The 18,820-nt window shown below is 36.0% G+C and overlaps 1 protein-coding gene across 4 annotated transcripts in view; it reads left to right on the forward strand.

Annotated features, from left to right (window-relative positions):
* Nucleotides 1-7,519: 7,519 nt before the first annotated feature.
* prrx1b (paired related homeobox 1b) overlaps nt 7,520-18,820 on the forward strand; it is a 49,644-nt gene continuing 38,343 nt past the window's right edge. For 2 of the 4 annotated variants that reach the window (XM_039734506.1, XM_039734505.1), the window contains exon 1: nt 7,520-8,196. In XM_039734506.1, the coding sequence (XP_039590440.1) occupies nt 7,950-8,196 (247 nt within the window). In that variant the 5' untranslated portion in view covers nt 7,520-7,949. The remainder of the gene's footprint in view (nt 8,197-18,820) is intronic. The other 2 variants (XM_039734507.1, XM_039734504.1) reach the window with 2 other exon arrangements.

The following is an 18,820-nucleotide window of genomic DNA, read 5'->3' on the forward strand; positions in this document are numbered from 1 at the left end:
TACTGATAAAAAATATTGATGTTTCAGACTGAGATTTATTAGATTTATTTTAACAAATAAACTGAAAGTAATTACACTTTGAACAGGAGAAAACGAACCAAATGAAAAGTCTGACTAGTCGTTGGGCCTTTGGAAGAAGCTTTCTGGTCAACAATAAAGGCAAATGAATGGATCTTTAGGACTTCTGCTGTAATGTTCAATGCTTGCCAAACGAGGACTGCAATTGGCTTGTGAGATAACGCTGCATAAACAGCAGATTTAGGGTAAACTATGTGGTTCTGATTTTATGAGCAATGTTCATTGAAACGCGAGGGCTTTGGTATTTCTAAAGGCCTTAAGCAGGCTGTTTATAGTCTATTAAGTGCATCTTTATGGGAAAGTCAAACTGCACGATTAGATAGATTTTTAAATGCTCCTTAGAGTTCAGGAATGCTAAGCTGACATTATTTAATGAGACTTAATTTTGACATGAAGCAGCAATGGAAGGTAAACATATCACTCTTATTAGACATTTTTGTTCTAGATAAATATATCTAACAACGTGGGAAATAGACTAATTGGCAAATAAGGAGTAATTGCCGTGCATTCGTGTCGCTTTTCTGCAATACAGTTTAATTTTATGATAGCAAACATCATGACGTTTTTGGTTAGTCTTTACCGACGAAGATGATAATAATGATTATCATTCATTTGAAAGATCTCCGATTATAAGCATTTCATTACCCCCATCATCTTATATCTCGCATGCCAAGAGGACATTTTTTTTGTTGCAGGGGGAATTATATCGATGACATTCATTTTGTTTTTTTTATCATGATGGTTTGCAGTTCTTACGTTTAAACAAGTAGGCTACCGTGCCCTGAAACTCCATATTATCGTATATTAAATTTTATAAGAGCTGTAATTGTCCAAAAGTAAAATTAAATTGTACTATACAGTACTTACTTGAAATTACCCTTTGTCACTGATAGCAGTGAACATGAAAATAGCATTGCATTTTTGTGTGCGTTTTTGTTATGCAATTATTTATTGTGACATCATTATAAAAATTAATAGTTTAAATAATTTACGTTTTCATGTAAACGTTTTAAATAACTGTTTGATCAAAATAAAATGTAAACAGATATAGTTATTCGTACGGCATAATTAAAAATGAAAAAGTGCTAAACCACGTTGTATAAAAATGCGAAACCCTAAGAAAATACTGATTGTAAAAGAAGCTTTTAGGCTGCAAATGTTCTCATTTTTAAAAAATGTTCTATCTTTAAATTTACATTGGGAGATTCTTGTCACATCGTTTATGCATCTGCTTAATACATTTTATATTGCACGTACCACATTTCATTTCTGATCATTTGTGAAAGACTTTTGCAATGAAACATTTAATACACACAAGTGACATGTGGAATATACAGCTTTAATGAAGTTTGTTTTAATAAACTGCACGGTCAGGACGGTGTGGCGATAAAAATCGTGTGTTGTACACCGGAAGTTAATACGAAATTAGATGGGGAAAAAAAAGCTCATTAGTGTATTTCTTGTACTTTTCAAAACTAACTCTCTGTAAACCTTGACAATTTTGCTTGCTAATGTTCTTAAATATGTAGTAGTTGTGAAAGTTAATCAAATGCTTTTTTCCTGGAGCAACCAGTGGTGCCAATTTGTCTGCCCAGTTTCTGATTTTGGCTTTCGTTTTCAAGGAGAGAACTTGGTGGGAATGTTGTCCCTCCGGGGGAGAGTTATCGGATACACAAACGGGACCTGCTATGGGGCCAACGTTTCCTTTCAAACATCAAAATACCCTTTTCACTTTACTTGGATTAAATTCTGATCTGAATGTGTGTCAGGACTGCACTTTCCGCTTGGCAATTATGGTCTTTTTTTTAAACCTTTAATACAGAAACGGTGTTTCTGAGCGCGGCCTGATTGATTTGATCCCTGTAGCCCTCTCGCTTCCATTGCAGGTCTCCAGTGCAGTGCTGTCCAGTGACCCTGGTGCTGATTAAAGGGGCGTCGTGACCTCGGACTGTTTTCATTTCCCCTACTTGTAATAAAGTTTTACCCTCACTGTTGCTGGACTTATAGTAATTATTCAAAAAAAAAAACAAAAAAAAAAACACAAAAACATATTAGACCTTCTACTTTAAAATCAAGGTTACACTTTCTTTCTTTCTTTCTTTTGAACCACTTTCCTGTTTTAAAGCCTAGAAACTACTAACTATAATAATGTTATGCAGATATTATAAAGCGTTTCTTTTTCTTTCGTTGACTTCCTTTCTTGTCTGTCACTTTTATAGAGGTCTGGTGATCAGAGCAAACTAGGTGTTTCATAGTTGTATATCACTAAGCACGGTCAGCAGACATCGGGGCCTTTTAATGAGATAATATATTATAATTTAGTAAAACATTCTGCTTCCACAGGCTTACACAATCAAATGCTCGTTTTAACTTTACTTAGTAATCAAAGTCATGCTCGTTTCACTTAGAAAAAAAGAGAATTATCAGTAAGACTTGAAGGTGTTCATTTAAAACGCTTCTCAAAGAGCCGCACCCATCATCACTGTTTATGGGTACCGCTAAGTTTATCTCACCTATTTCTTCAGAAGCGCAAAATGAAGTATGAAGGAAAAAGAAAGACACGCTGCTCATAAACCGACTGCCTGTATTAATCTCTTTGTGTTCTGCAGTAATTCTAAACACTAATTACAAACTGCTTGCGGTGTCCCCACATGAGATCAATCTGCTGTGAATTAAGAACGTATATTTTACCGAGTCCTGTGTGAAATTAATTTAGCCCACATCATTCTATCACATATGTACAACAAGCACCTCTTGTTTAATTTTTATTGTCATTGTGCTAATTTATTCTTGTAACTTTATTCAGCTGCTACAGTATGTTGTCTATAACTGATTCAAATAGTGGTGCTGTTTCAGGAAAAATGTGTATGGTAAATGAGATTAAGTGTACGGCCTAAAGAGGGCATGCAATTCTACTTATATTCTTAAAATACTTAATTTTGTATTAGTCATCTTACTACCTAATTGAAAGAAGTGTACACACTTCTAGAGTGTGTCTAATAGTCATTTAGTTTTTTGTTTGTTTTTTTTTTGTTATCGGTGGCTTTTGAAAGCTTGTAGTCTCTTTACAATTCCTGTTTATAGAGTCAGAAAAAACAGAGTACGTTTTTTAAACCTGCGTCCTTTTAAACCACCTGCCCGTGTGCTTTTAGTATAAATTAAAGAGTGTCACTGTAATCTGTTAATTATTGTCTTTACAAGGATGCTGATTTACGAATAAATGTTAACACGAGAATTTTAGCAACTTATCATCGGTCAAGTATACATCAATAAATGGCGTACATGAAGGCTATTTATTATACAATTGTAACATGGAGTATTCGTAACCATTACTAAGTGCTAACCTTCCAAGTCACTTGATACCAACAGTTCAGGGAATCTTTTTATGGCTCCACGTTGATATCTTTCTTTAATTTACAAATATAAATGGATTGTCTCGACACGAGTGTAAAATAATTCCACGGAAACGGTTTAATTTATGCCTGCTTTATTTTCGATTGTAAATATAACGCCATAGCTGTCCTTGCATCATTTAATTTTGGCTGAAAGTATAACGGATTAGAATAAGGCATGCGTTCATCCATCCATTCGTCCATCCATCCACCAATCCGTTTTCTAACCCGTGAACGCTGTAGTTTATCTGGAAAGCGTTCATCATCAGAGACACGTGATGAAAACTTAATTGTAACACTTTTGATGTTTCACATTGGTGGAACAGTAGATACCAAAGTCGGTTCGCGTAATAATAATTTACTCATATATGAACGTAGATTTATTTGCATGCAACATTGCTAGAAATAAGTGAAAATAATGTCCAAATGATGTAAATTAACAGAGCGTTACTAATAAATAATGTTTTGCTATCTATCTATCTATCTATCTATCTATCTATCTATCTATCTATCTATCTATCTATCTATCTGTCTATCTGCGGTTTTCTGAAGACGTGGTATGGTGGGAAATTTAATAAAAGTAATTGAAAGCAGCCATTCCAATTCCAATTAATATAATGTTAGGGTTTATTAAACCTTCATTAAGTCTGCTTATCAGTTGTAATTGAATTCTTCAACTTTATGCCACCTTATCTGCTCTTTCAGCCCTATCACCGGTGTTCACATTATTATTATTATTATTATTATTATTATTATTATTATTATTATTATTATTATTATTATATGTTGGATGCTAAGAAGGCCAGCCTAATGTTGCAAGACAATCTTCTCACCACGCAGAATCGCTCATTTCCAGTTTACACCAATTAAGAAGGGCATTGCACGCGTGGAAAGGCCTACTTTTGAAGTCATGGAATTTTCACTGTGTAGACTACGAAATTAACACCCGCAAAATCCCTCACCTTTCATCTCTTTTCAGCAAGCGTTTGCTCGGTTTAGATGGGCCAGGAATGTGTAACTTGCTGTGTTTAAATTTTATCAGGGAGACCATCAGAAAAAAAAGTACTTTTAACAAATGTTTGAAACAACTGCTGAGGCAATATTTATAAAAACTATCATGATTTTCTTTTTTACGATACTACACGTGCCATCAAAATTATATCTGAAATGTTTTTCACTTCAGCTTGTCAGCAACTTCTTTCAGAGTGCTCATGAGCACATAACTTATCTCTGTACGAGAGCATCACGCAGCAGACACTGCGTGTCCACACATGAGGAGTCACCGGGGTGGATCCAAGTACTGCTGTTACGCTCTTGTGCCTCCACATCTTGGACACATCTGGCCTTAAACACCTCGTTCGCATCTTTCAGGCGGGACGTTTCAGACTCTGTAACTAATAAAGAAAATTGACTTGCAATGGCTCTAGGGGCATTTACTGTATGTATAGGCATTTGAGATATTACATTGTTTACACAGAATACTGCAGCAGTTTCTAATAATGTAAATACGAATAATTGTATCATCATCATCATCGACATCATCTCTGAAGAGATGTGGAAATGGATCGTTATATGTAGTAATTATATTTTTTTAGGAAATTGGAAATGGTTATTTCATTTACATACATAACACAACCAAACAACGGATAAAGGAAGATGACACAGTATTGCTATTTGATCAATAATATTAATAATAATAATAATAATAATAATAATAATAATAATAATAATAATAATAAGAAGAAGAAGAAGAAGAAGAAGAAGAAGAAGAAGTAAAGAAAGAGGCTAAGGCTAGTCAGGTTTTCAGGTGATGACCACCATAATTTAATGTGTAAAACATTTTTGCACTTAAAATCTACTCAGGATTTATTTGTATTTTTTATAACAAACTGTTGAATAAGGATGGAGATGTCACCTTGGGGTACAATTCTACTTAAAACTAAAATGCATAACTTACATACTGTGCGTTGTTAATTCTAATTTTAATAATTCTCATCGAATGTATAACATTTATTATTGTCAGTTTCTTAAAAAAAAACCTTAAAACTAATCGATTGGGGGCGTCTCTGTGCAGTTTTCGGGTGGGGTTTCATTGTTGTTAAAAATTGTATGGCCTTATTGTTCCATCGCACGCGTAAAATCAGTCGCCAATGAACACATCCTTTGCAGTGTTACATATATGTTTTGTACAACTGTGTTGCTCAGTATTTGGCCATATTTCTTAATTTACCGGGAGATGTATTCAGTCAGATAATGTGAATCACTAAAAACTAATACCCACACACATTTTCAAATCGTTTTCTCGATTTGTAAAAGTATACAGGCGAGTGACTTTTGCATTTCACAGTTCTGTATGTATATGTACCTATTTAATGTAAAAATCGAACATTAAGGTGCTAAGTAGTGCATGCAAGCTGTCTGGCGCCTCTTTTTACCTTTGAATGCGAATCAAGAAAAAAAAAAAAAAGAAATAAAGTAAACTTTCTCCAAACACATGTTGTCAGGGGCCTGAATTTAGGCAGATTTGTAGATGAAAAAGACAGACATATTGTACTGGCACCAATATGGGCGCTTCGACTAAAAGGGGGGAAAGAGATCTGGAGGAAAACTAATGATGAAAAAAATCTCCTCCATCCCAGTGCCTTAATTAAATGCATGGAAAGAGACGAAAAAAACACATCTGGTTTCAATCTGTAGCCCTTTGATGGCATCAAGTGTTCTTTTCCCAGATCAGGGTCTGGAAGCCACGGGCTGTCTATGGCAGCTTGGAGCCCAGACTCCTACCATTACAACACATGGACCCCCTTCTCTCCTGTCGAGACCCCTCACTCAAAAGGCACGCGATCCCCGACGTTTAATACCTTTCATCAAATAGGCCTGGTTTGCTGGAGGAAAAAAAAAGAAAGAAAAAGAAACCGGAGAAAAGCGTGTACTAATTTATGTGCTTGACAGATAGCCTAATTCATTTATAATTATAATGCTTACGCTATTTTACAAATAAAAGTGCAATTCTTCATTTCTTATCTTACCCTTTCTGTGCATTGAAGCACGGTATGGAGAATACTACTAGTAGAATTGTATATGTTGTGGCTATGTAGTCTTCTGTTTTGAACAGACACGCAGTTTTTAAATAATTCTGATTAATTAAATTTTTTTTTTTTTTTTGCATATATGCATTTGTCACAATCAATTTATTTCCTTCCCTTTCTTTACGTCACGGAATACTCTCCGTTGGTGTCTATGACTACAATTTATGTGATATTAAGAACTGATCATATAAGTTCTTGTATACCCACAGGTTGCCTTTAAAAAATCTATTCTTTCTGGCCCTGAGCGGAAAGCTGTAGAAACAGCAGGAAACAAGAAAGCTGATTGCATTGGATGTGGAATTTTTCCAACCCTCTCCCTGCAGTTCTTATCAAAACATGCAAATACGATTTTTGCAGGATCTGAAACAAATCGGGGGAGTTAATTCACAATGAAAATAATCACTGCGTTTTACAGGGAGTATCCTGTCAATTTCTCTCTCTCTCTCTCTTTTTTACTATGTTGTTGGATGAATATTACGACTCCTTAAGAACTCCAAGGATCCTTGTCCAGCACACATGTTGCCATGTATCCCCTTAATCAATGTTTTGGTGTCGATAGTGCTTGCGCGAGAGTTCTTACACGAACAGATATAGAGAAGCAGAGAAGTGAAGGGGGAGAGGGGGTTGCTAGGACGAACGATGGGGTCTGTAAAACGTCAGAAACAGCACAAAGACATTGCCACGTAATTACAGACTCATATTAAGTCGATCTAACCTCCCATGGGTCTCAGATTTTCATTTATTCCCCGTAAAGTACCCCCTGCATGCCAGTCTTTGTCTTTTGAAGTACCAAAAGTCCTGATTGATCTAAACTGAGAAGAACCCGCTTAAAAATCGACCATCCTGCCGCTGTAAGCAAATCAATCGAAAAAGAGGGTGGGGGGAAAGGGAAAGAGAGGTTGAGTGCGTGAGAGAGCGAGAGCGAGAGAGAGAGAGAGAGAGAGAGAGAGAGAGAGAGAGCGAGAGCGCTTGCTCACATGTACATCTGTAAGACATCATCTGGACTCAAAGCTTAGTCATTTATTATGAGTTCACGGGAGTAAGGAAAGGAGAACCGATTTCCTCGAAGATGTTGTTTAAAAGCTCAGACTTGGCGATTTAACATCGATTAAGAAAGCATTAACTTCTGGACTTTGGGGCACTTTCGTAAATTTTCTACTATTATTCTTCCAGTTCCGTCCCAATATTCGTGGACTTCCTACTTTCTGATGTGCATGGCAAGCGCCGTAAGTGTCAACCTCACCGACGTGTGCTGGTGACCGCTTCTCTTTCTTCCGTAGCAGCACTGGGCAGAAAAGGGTGAAATTTCCTTTAAAGAAATAGGACCAAGTCGTATTTTGAAGTACGCGTTTATTTTGTGTGCAAGGAATATTTTGGACTTTTTTCAGCTATGACTACTAGTTATGCTCATGTAATGGACAGGCAGGCTTCCATTTCTAGTCGTTTGGAGAGTCCGATTACAGCCAATCTGGAAAATCTACAGGCTAAAAAGAACTTTTCCGTCAGTCACCTGCTGGATCTAGAGGAGGCAGGGGAGATGGTTGGGACGCAGCCGGAGGAAGGCGCCACCGAGGCGGGACGGAGTATGCTGGAGTCCCCGGGTTTGACAAGCGGCAGCGACACCACGCAACAGGAGAGTAAGTTTGTGCTGCGTCGGAGGGTTGGCTTGGCTGGCAGGCAGGCAGGGCGGAGGGGGATGGCAGTTTCTCCTGCGATTATCACCATAAGGCTCTGTAGATTGTCACATTAACACTAGTATGCTAATTAGACGACGTCAGAAGTTTAAACTCCTGGAAATAAACAAGAACAGAAGTTCAAAAAGACACAATATGACTATTATAAGTAGAATCATCCTTAGAGCCTTTGACTTACGGGGAATTTACAAAAGAATCCATCCACTTATTTTGTTTGGAAATGTGTGGATTGTACGCCGCACGCGTCATATAGGGGGGTTCGTTTTTTACATTTTGTTTGGCAAAACAAAAAGTGCGTTTATCGCAATTAAATTAATCGGCGTATTGTTCACATAAGTAAACCCTTGCTTTAAAAAAATGCAACAGTTAGCTGTTGCTTTTTATCACCACTTAACAGGACTGAAAGAAAGAAAGAAAGAACGCAAGAAAGAAACTGTAAAATTTAAGGGGATGATTTACATCTTTACATTAATCTACCTTGTACGATTTTTGGCGGAAAAGCAGACAACCCTGAGGCAAACGTACGTATACACCAAGATACCGTGCAAGCTTCACATGGTCAGGGCCTGGGTCCCCTATAAGAGAGTAGAGGAAACTGCTGCAGCGCCGTTAAAACAAAGAAATCAAAATATACAGACTAGCCGGGGTGAAAATAATGGACACATTGCTGTGCCAGGGGGAGTGTTAAAGCACAAGCTGTCCCCACTGAAAGGTTAAAAACAAAGAATTGCGTTTACGTAATCCATTTGTTAACAAGCTTCACTCAAAGAAACTGAATGAATTGTGAGGCTGTACTGCATAAATTTAATGTGATCGACACAATTTTTCAGTCAAAAATAAATGTATTGACAATTTATAGAATTTTGTTTTCCTTTGCAGTATTCCGGGTTGGTCTGTGTGTGCTGTTTTTCTTTCAACTAATTATTTTTACGTATTTAAAGGCAACACATTGTAATCAGGAACAGCGAAATAAACTTCACTTAATACAAAGAAAATTTCACATTTTAAAATGGAACTGCTTTCAGCGACCTACGCAAGGACGTATAGGAACTGAATTGTGTGCACCGGTTTGTTGGAGTTTCTGATAAATTCTTAAAATGATAATGTCGTACCCTTAAGGACACCATCCTACATATACTTCTCGATTGTAATTAGGCCTCTTTGTTAAACTGCTTCCAAGACGTCCCCAGGACCGGATTAAATGCCCATTCCCACTTTCCTGGCTACTTCTGTTTATGCTTAGAGGTCGATTTCACGGGGTAAAGGACATACGACTTTTTTGCACTGTTGTCAGGTCAGGTAATTAGTATGACACCAACACGTCAAAAGCTCTCAGCATAACGCTAGCAGACAAACAAATTACTGATTAGCTATTCCTGGTTGCCATATAACTCCCTCTACAAAAGCTTTTCAGATCAGAATGTTTTACCCAAAAAGACTTTAGTTTGCATATTGTAAAGGAGGGATGTTAAAAAATGAGTTAAACCCCATTCCTCCATGTATTTATTAGTACACACGCGCTACAGCAAGTGTCCGTTTGTAAATATTTAAGCTGTTTTTAAAGGTACGTACCTTAACTCTCAAGAACAATGTTAATTTTTCAACCAAGCAAGCCGTAATTAGTAACAGAAGATAGTACTGAGTTTTGATGAGAATAACTGATGCAAACCGATGCGAACAACCCGTTACGCGTCGCGCTTAAGTCTTTTAATAAAATGTGAGCGATGTTTAACAAACAGCCAGACTTCTCTTTGATTTGAATGCGGTAATAGTAAATGTCACCTGGGTAAGTCAAAGTTGCAGGGCTTAGCGTTCAACGCCTTTTAACAGATCTTTGATTCCCGACCCAGTCGCTGTCACTCAGGAGTTTGCACGCTTTCTTGAATGCCCGTTGACTTTCTGTAGAGTTCACAGATTTTTCTTAACATTCCAAAGATGTGCATTCAAAGTAAGCTACATTCTTAAAAATAAAGGTGCCAGAGTGGTTCTACCGAGCGATGCTATTGGGGCACAATCAGAAAAAAACTTTATTTATTTATATCCGTCACAGGTTCCATAAACAGCCTTGAGTGATGGTGACAGATTAGTGAAATACCAATAGGCTCTTGTGCATATAGTGACACGGCCCAAGTTCACATTTTCTTGACCTTTTAGTATCCTGCTAAATGGACGAAATATTCCTGTTTTGTCCACATAATGGGAACTTTTCAAAGTTCAAAGAACCAATTACACATGTAAAGAGTCCGTCCAAAATTAAAAATTGTTCTTTGTCAAGCAACGGTTCGAGAAAGCACACACTATGCGGATCTTGAGCCCGGTGCTGCCTTGATTGTCTCTGGATCCGCGCAAGCGCAATCAGAAAAATACGACCCGAGAAAATGGACGGATTGATGTGGCGCTGCGACTGGTGTTTGTTATTTGCTAAAATGTATTAAAGTTTCTGAAATGAAACACCTTTTTAAATATTTGTCATAAGGTACAGTAAGTATGTATTTAGCAGTAAGTGTTGTACAACGGTTTAAAAATTTGTCAATACATTAACAAAATTGCATTTATATCACCTCAAAGTCAGGGAAATAAACCAAGAGAAAATGTGTAACCCTTTAGGCCTTAATCTATTATATGAGTGATCATTTTAAAACAACATTCACATAATCAATTTTAACATATGCCCACCACAATCTAGAGTATAAAATGTGTTTTAAATGTGAAAAACCTGTTCATTTAAATTGAATTGTATTTCTGTTCTGTTTTCAGTCATTACTTCATCATATCCAAGGAATAATTTAAACATATTTGATTAAAAAAAAAAGAAAGATGATCTTTCTTCTGTCCAACTAATACACCATTAAAGTTCATCACTTTGATAATCTGTCACAGGTTTTTAAATTGGTCAGAATGACTAACGCGCACAGGCAGTCAGAATTCCTCAGTGGAGTCATTTTCACATAATTATTCACTTTACAGTTCAATAATAAAACCCTGAATAATGTCTATTGTAAATAAAAGAAACCCAAAGTGAAAATTCAATTAAAGTATCAAGTGCAGTGGCTAGTGTGCAACTCACAGACTGACATTTAAATATCAACAAATAATTCAAAAGTAATCAGACTAAAGCTGAAAAACTAAAAAGGCCATAAGAGAACACTGTTGTAATACTGTAAACAGTACAGATGCCTGTTAACTGAGGTATGATATTGCACGGGTAATAATAAAATTAAGATGTCCTCACATATAATTCTGAAATTAGTGGAAACAGATTGCTTTAATGAATGTGCTGTAAGAAACACATGTAAGCATAAAGATTAAGAAGGTGAAGTGCATATGAAGATAATTAAGTAAAGCGCACTTGTGTGGTCACTATTTTGATAACTTTTGAGATAAATCGATTAGTCATGAATGGTGTATTAAAGCCGGAGTCCTCATGGGGCAGAATTAATTGACCACTTAAATTGCAAAGCCAAACAGTATTTTTTCCCCTTGTTAACTCCTAAAGAGAGCAGGAAGACCAGACACCCTAAACAGAGATTTTACTCGGTCTCACAGGAATTTCTTAAGTGTGGCCTACTTTTAGCTATGCATTTTAAGTTTGCCCTTTAAAGTATTTAAGAAGAAAAAGAGCACATGAAAAGGATTCTTACAGAATAAGAAAGAAAGGCATTTAACTTGAAAATTACCACTAAAAAGAAAAAAAGCTGTATTTCAGAAATGAGTTCTCTTTTACATTAACACATTGGTAATGCAATACAAACAATGCTCCTGTGTTCATGAATATGTAATTTTTTTTTTGCTTTACAGGATACACAATTTAAGGAAACAACAATTAGGGCTGCTGGTATACAACTTCAAGAGTCCCAATCACTACATGTATGGAGTCTGCATGTTCTCTCTGTGTCTCCTTGAGATTTTCACCACATACTCCATTTTTCCTCCCCAATCCCAGCCAGTGTGACTGGTGACTCTAAAGTGGCTCAGCGAGTGTGCAGCACACTGTCCATGTTTGGTTTGTCTCTTGTGCTGGATAAGCGCAGGCTCCTTTTGTTCCCCATATTGCATGAGAAACGAGTGAATGGAAGATACACAGAAAATCGGGGCATTTAGTAATGGGAAGTAGTTATTGCAGTAAAAGTCATTTTGGCTGAAACATACGGCAGAGAAGCAAATATGCCTTTGGAGCATGCAGTGTGAAAAAAATGCATTTAAATATATGAAGAAGTGCATTTTACTTGGTAGTTGGTGATGTATTATAACATTATTGCAGAACTCCATAGTGAAAAAGGTAAAAAAAAAAAAAGATCAAACTTTAGGTGAATAATGAAGCATTGTGTTATGGAAATAAAGCAAAAAGCTCAAAAAATAATTTGATGAATTGCTAAAATTAATAATTTCCTAACAACTCTGAGGTACAGTCAGATGATTATACGCACCACAAAGTGTATCTTTTTAATGATTGTCCGAAATCAGCCATTGCAGTTAATTTTAGTTCAGAAATTGTTCAAAACTAACCCTACGCAAAATAACTGATTCAACCTGAATGAGGAATGACTGCTGTGAAAGTAGACAGAGAGCGTTGCTTTGCCGTCTCAATGAGTTTTGGCCCTGCTTTGAGTGTGTAGTCTCTCAGTGTATCTGTGAGATTCCCTTTCAAGGTATCCATTTTCTTTCCACGGTCTCACACTTTGTCTGATTATTGGCAGTTGTCCTAGTGTAGGTGTTGGAGTGGTGATGACCTGATGAGTTCTCAAACATTAGTTGCTGCCACCTCTTTTGAACAGATGAGATAATATATTTGCACAGTATTTTTTATCCAGTTACTCTAAAGAGCAAATCTTTATGTACGCCGCAGCAAAACACAGATTAATAGTGCAAAATTATCTGCTTTAGATAAAGATTTCATTAGAAACCTCACTCCTTTTCCTGTTGCTTAGAGTATTCATCAAACCCAAACAGGGTCTTGTAGTTCACTTTTCTCTTTAAGTGTATTTTAACCATCACTCAATTTCAGTTATTTAATGATTTTCAAATTGTGCAGTCAGTACGTCTACATAATTTCATTAAGAAAATCCCGGAGGAATCCCTGGTCATTAGTAGAACCAGATTTAAAGGTACTGACCTTCACTCTTATACGGAATAAATGAGCAGTGTCTCCAACAAAATACAGAAAGTTACTTTTTAGAGCGCAAGCATTTTTATATTCATGTATTCAAAACCAAAGCTGCTATTAGTGTTACAGAACAAACACATAGAGGCCAGATTTTTGAATCGTTCTTTTTATTACAGGCTATCAGGATATTCACCAACAGTAAATGAATTTATTCTTCTACTCCCAGTAGGCTTACTGTCAGAGCCACTTACTGAGTTCCTGCTAGCTGTGTTATTTTATTTAATATACTATTTACTTATGGTAATATTCTGAAAATACACATTTTGAAATTTTTATATGATGTAGGCTTAAATATGTTTGTATCAACAATTCAAACAAAGTAAGCTGTTATCATATATGTGATCGAGTTGCTTTATTGTAGAGCGGAGGCAGATATGGAACCAGCTGAGCTTCTGATACAAGAATTCACAGATAGGAAAACAAGGAAGTTTTGTTTATAGCGGGGTGCTGATTGTACACAAACATATAACAATGAAAGACTTCTTTTGACTATCCTACAATTTTTATTTAAAAGGACTGCGGTGATGTTTGCATTCTTCAATCTAGTGGCACGCTGCACATCAGCACCGTAGTGCAACAGTAATTTCTGTCCATGTTATTCACTGATTTCATTTACACAGTGATCTTATAATTTTACTTAGCTAGAAGCATCAGGCTTGTAATTAACCCGTGTTTGAATTGCTAGTCCTATTTTTGAAAAGTCTTAACCCCAAATATGAATGAATAAACTATAGGTCTACTTTTCAATAGAATGTAGTCTGCAAAGCATTTTGACTGGATGGAGGTTTTTTTCCTTTATATAAATAGGCCTGTAGTTAAGGCTTTGCCAGCTTTCTAATTATTACTTGTGAGGCTTTTACTAATTGCTTACTACGGTTCCTATGTTAAAAATTAGATTCTACGTAGGTATAATAGCTGGGTTTTCCACGAATCAGTACACAACATTTTTAGGAGCAGTCATGGCTTGTTCAGCAGTCTCTGAAAGCACCGATCAGCATCTCGGAAGCCAAGGGCTCATTTTTTTAAAGAATGATACATCTTTGCATTTCTACGTTGGTTTAAATTGTTTACAAGATTTTTTTTAAGTTTTGAACACAAATAAAAAAACACTAGATTGATGTTTTCCATGTTTTGTAAAATATGCGGTTACATACGGTGACGCTTTAAAAAAAAATAATTATAGCTTTAAACAGCGACTAACCATGGGATAGATCAGAGCACAAACTTTATATTTTAATTAGAATCATCGTTGAAAAGTCAGCTGATTATAATAATCTAAATTACTGTACGATACAAAAATAAAGGCAATGATTACAGTTACAGTAACAATAACGTAATTACGAAAATGGATTTTGAATATTCTGAGTTTATTCAACTGTGTCGTTTCTTCTTCTTCTTCGTATTGCTGTCTAAAATCAGAAATTTTGATATGTTCCTTAAAAATATTAAACGTTTAAATAGCCGTTTTGCACTCAGATCTTCAATATTTGACCCTTATTTCTGGCGCTTTCCACAAATCCATTTCGACTTGTCAAAAAGCACATTAAAGTAAATAAATCACAATTGACGTTTGAAATGAAGAATTTTAGATCCCTAGAATGTTGTTTTCTATGCGAATTCAGCCATCATTTATTTGATATAGCACTCGTAAAAGGGCGAAGCGCAACAATCCAGAGTATGAAACTAAAATACATCATTTCACACCTTAAATTACAAGACAACAAACCTATGACAATGAGTAGCAAAACTATTAAAGCCAATAAAACGGCGAATCATATATGTACATAACCGACCAACCTTTAAAAGTTGCTGCACCATTATTGTATGGATGAAAACTACAGTCTAATAAGAAAAAATCATCCCGAACTGTTCTTTGTCGCTTCACTTTCATGTTTAGTACTCATCCGCTTCAAATGTCAGGGTGGGTAGAAACCCACTGAAAGATTTCAAACGTTGTTATGCAGACGCTAATGAGTTGTATCCATCCACACGCGCATTAACGTGAAGAGGTTCCAAAGTAGCGGTGTGATTTTCAAATACAAAAGTACGTTGTTTTGTTAATTTAACAATGTAACTAATTAAATCCAGATGTATTATCTAGAAATTGTATTCATTATTATTATTATTATTATTATTATTATTATTATTATTATTATTATTGTTGTCGTTGTTGTTGTTGTTGTTGCAGGCACAAGTGAATGTAGCCAGTACTACTCCAAGATTAGTCCGCGAAGTTAAGGATTAAATCACAATTGCACCGCTGTTTTAAAATTTCAGTAAACACTCGCTGATAATGTGCGCATTCATATCAATCATTAAGTCGCTGTCATTTGCCCTTCTAAACCGTCTAAATGTTTACTTTTCGCCACTCTCATATGAGACTATCACGAATGAGGAAAGTCGCATGATAATTCATAACAAAAGATCAATCTCATGTATTTTGCAGTCACATATATTAAGAGGAAACCGCATACAATTTCTAGTTCAAAAATGCTTAACTAGTAAAGAGAAAAGTTAGCACTTTGTTTTAGTATCATACAGAAAGTTCAAATTTACTGCTCAGATGTCTGCTGAGTAGAGCGATTGCCCCTCTCATTTTTGTAGCCTAAGATAACGGGATCAGAGTTCAGAGCTGATATATCCATCAGCAGAGTTTCAGCCCCTCTGTGCTCTGAAGTTTTATTGCACTGATTTAAGATCTCTTGGATGTGTATAGAAAGGAGTGTGTCTATGACACGACACTCTTCCCCCTGAGACGCGTTGTCTGCTGAGCTTTCAAGAGGAAAACACTTCACATTTTAAGCGCGCTTACTCGACCAGCCCAAGCACATATAAACAGTACATTACTGATAACAAAGATATTGCATTCATTGTGGAATTCCTTTATAGTTTTTTTTTCTCAGCTTTATCTTGTTTTCACCCAAAAGAAGTTGTTTTGATTTGATAGTTTGGAGAGTTCGGTACGCTGAAAAAAATCCAAACGATTTTTGTATGTGAGGCTAAGGCGGTATAGGCCTTTAACTCCGCACTAAACGCCATTTTTTAGATCTTGGTTAGCTAAACCAAAAGACATTTTTTCTTTAAAAGAGATCAAAAGGTGTCACAAATGGTACAGCGCCAAACGAAACGGATGCTATTTTAAGTCAAACACGTTAGTCTGAAATTCATTTAAAAATCACAATTGAATTTCTAAAAATCAATTATTAATCTGCATACAAACCGCCTTCTATCCTCACCAGTAATTTATAAAAGCCATTATCACACCAATCAATGAGTGTATTTACCTGGAATGAGAAACTCTTTTAATTTGAGAGTTTAAATCGCTTGTATACGAAATCAGAGGTTCTGCAAGAACATACTGTATAAGCACATGCGTATTAATAAGTATAAAAAATGCACATTCATTCGTACATTAAATTTCATGCAGTTGTTAGTTCCAGTTTGTAAAGTTGGACGGCGTATGGCTGATCCCAAATTTGTATAGGATATCAATCCATCGCAGGACACGCTTAACTATACCTGCATCCACACGCGCGCACATCCCGATCATCAGTATAAAATGAACGCCTTTTCGTACTGCTGGAGAATACCGAGCTATTATACAAACTCCTACAGAGAACTCCCGGCCCGGAATGTCAAACTAAACCCGATCTTGTATATGGATTTCATAATGAAAAACCCAAGGCCCGTTGAAAGATTAGGCTGGTTTTGAGGGAGTGGTTCTTGGCTTTCTGAGGGCCGAAATCGTAAAGCGGGTGGTTCCAGCTTCGCCATCAAAGAGCGGGGTTCCGAATCCGCAATTCGAATGGCACAATCATCCCGAGTCTGCATCGTGGTTGGGAAATTTTCTTCGGGGTCTATCCCATTCCAGCACACCCCTAGATCCGGCCTTCTTATAATCCATTAGGGCAAACGCGTGAAAAGTCAGTCAGTCAATCAATCAGTCTATCTCCCCACAAGTATTTATATTGGTTTTTTTTTTCTATTTCTTATCTCATTTTCAAAGAATTACAAGCAGTATTATCTGCATCTGTCTCTAATCTGGTTCTGTATAAATGTATGCGTAGCCTGCAGTTCCATTAAGCTCCTGACTGCATTGGCGACCTGTGGACCTGAATTAGATGAAAGGGTTTGAAAATTGATGACTGAATATTCCATATAATATATATAATTGCGATGGTCAGAGCTAATGGAATAACGAGTCGAATATATTTTATTCCGTTAATAATATTCAATGAAATAAAATATTAATTAAAATGAGGTAAGCAGTTTTTTTTTTTATAATAATACTATAATAAGAAAGAAAGAAAGAAAGAAAACTGGCGTTTCTTTATTGCACAGATACTCAGTCTTAAAGAGTAAATAGTATGTTCATGTTATGAAAGTACAGATTGTCTGAAAGTCTTCTGAATGTGCTATGTTTGTAAAGCTTAGAGGTATAAATGATTACTTAAGCAACGTTTTAAATAAAGATTTGCCCTATGGTTTTATTTTCATTACATATAGAAAGCCTACCATTATTTGCCTTTTGTCTCACGCACACACACACGCACTAGCGATATATATCGCTAAGCTGCAGAATTGTTTGCCCAGAACTCCTCAACATACTTTTAAGCATTAATCCTGTGGTTAGGATACAGCGGGTTGGATAATGAATGGATGGATGGATGGATGGATGGTAAAGAAGTTTTTCATAATCTAATTTTGTGAACGGTTATTGTCGTGAATGGGCTGTCACAACGTTTATGATCCGTAGGTGAGATGCCGGGATATCTGAAGTAAAATATATTTTTGAAAATAATGTAGTTTTTTTTTTCCAATTTCATTTAAACACGCTCAAAAATCCTAAATATTTATTTCTAGACGTTGTATATATGTAAACCAGATGAAGATGAACAGAGGAGTACTTATTTAATACTTCCATCAATAGAATCCAATATTTGTCCCAGTTGGAAATACCTTCTCAAATCCCTGCCTAGTCTGTGAAGCTGTGCATGACTTGTGTGACTTGTATAACTAAATAAGTAAAAGCTGACTGGATTGACATAATTGGCCTCATATGGTACAGCAGGAAGAAAAAAACATACATGCATGTATACACAGATATGCTAGTATGTAGTAAACTTTATTTCATCAATATTTTGACACCACATTTGTTTTGTGCAATGCTAATTTATTTGTTATTTTTAGTATAACTGTGTATTTTACAGAGTTGCAGTGAAACCAAAAAAAAAAAAAAATAAGCATTATGCAGAAGTGCAAGGGCTAAATGTTTTTTTTGGCAATTTCATTTCATTGAAATCCGTAAGAGAAGTAGCATATGTTATAATCACTAAGCACAATACAATATGTATGGGTAGATTTTAAATTTACTAAATGTTGTCATCTGGAGTACAGAGTGCA

This window comes from Polypterus senegalus, chromosome 14 (genome assembly GCF_016835505.1).
Source record: "Polypterus senegalus isolate Bchr_013 chromosome 14, ASM1683550v1, whole genome shotgun sequence".
NCBI classification, from domain to species: domain Eukaryota; kingdom Metazoa; phylum Chordata; class Cladistia; order Polypteriformes; family Polypteridae; genus Polypterus; species Polypterus senegalus.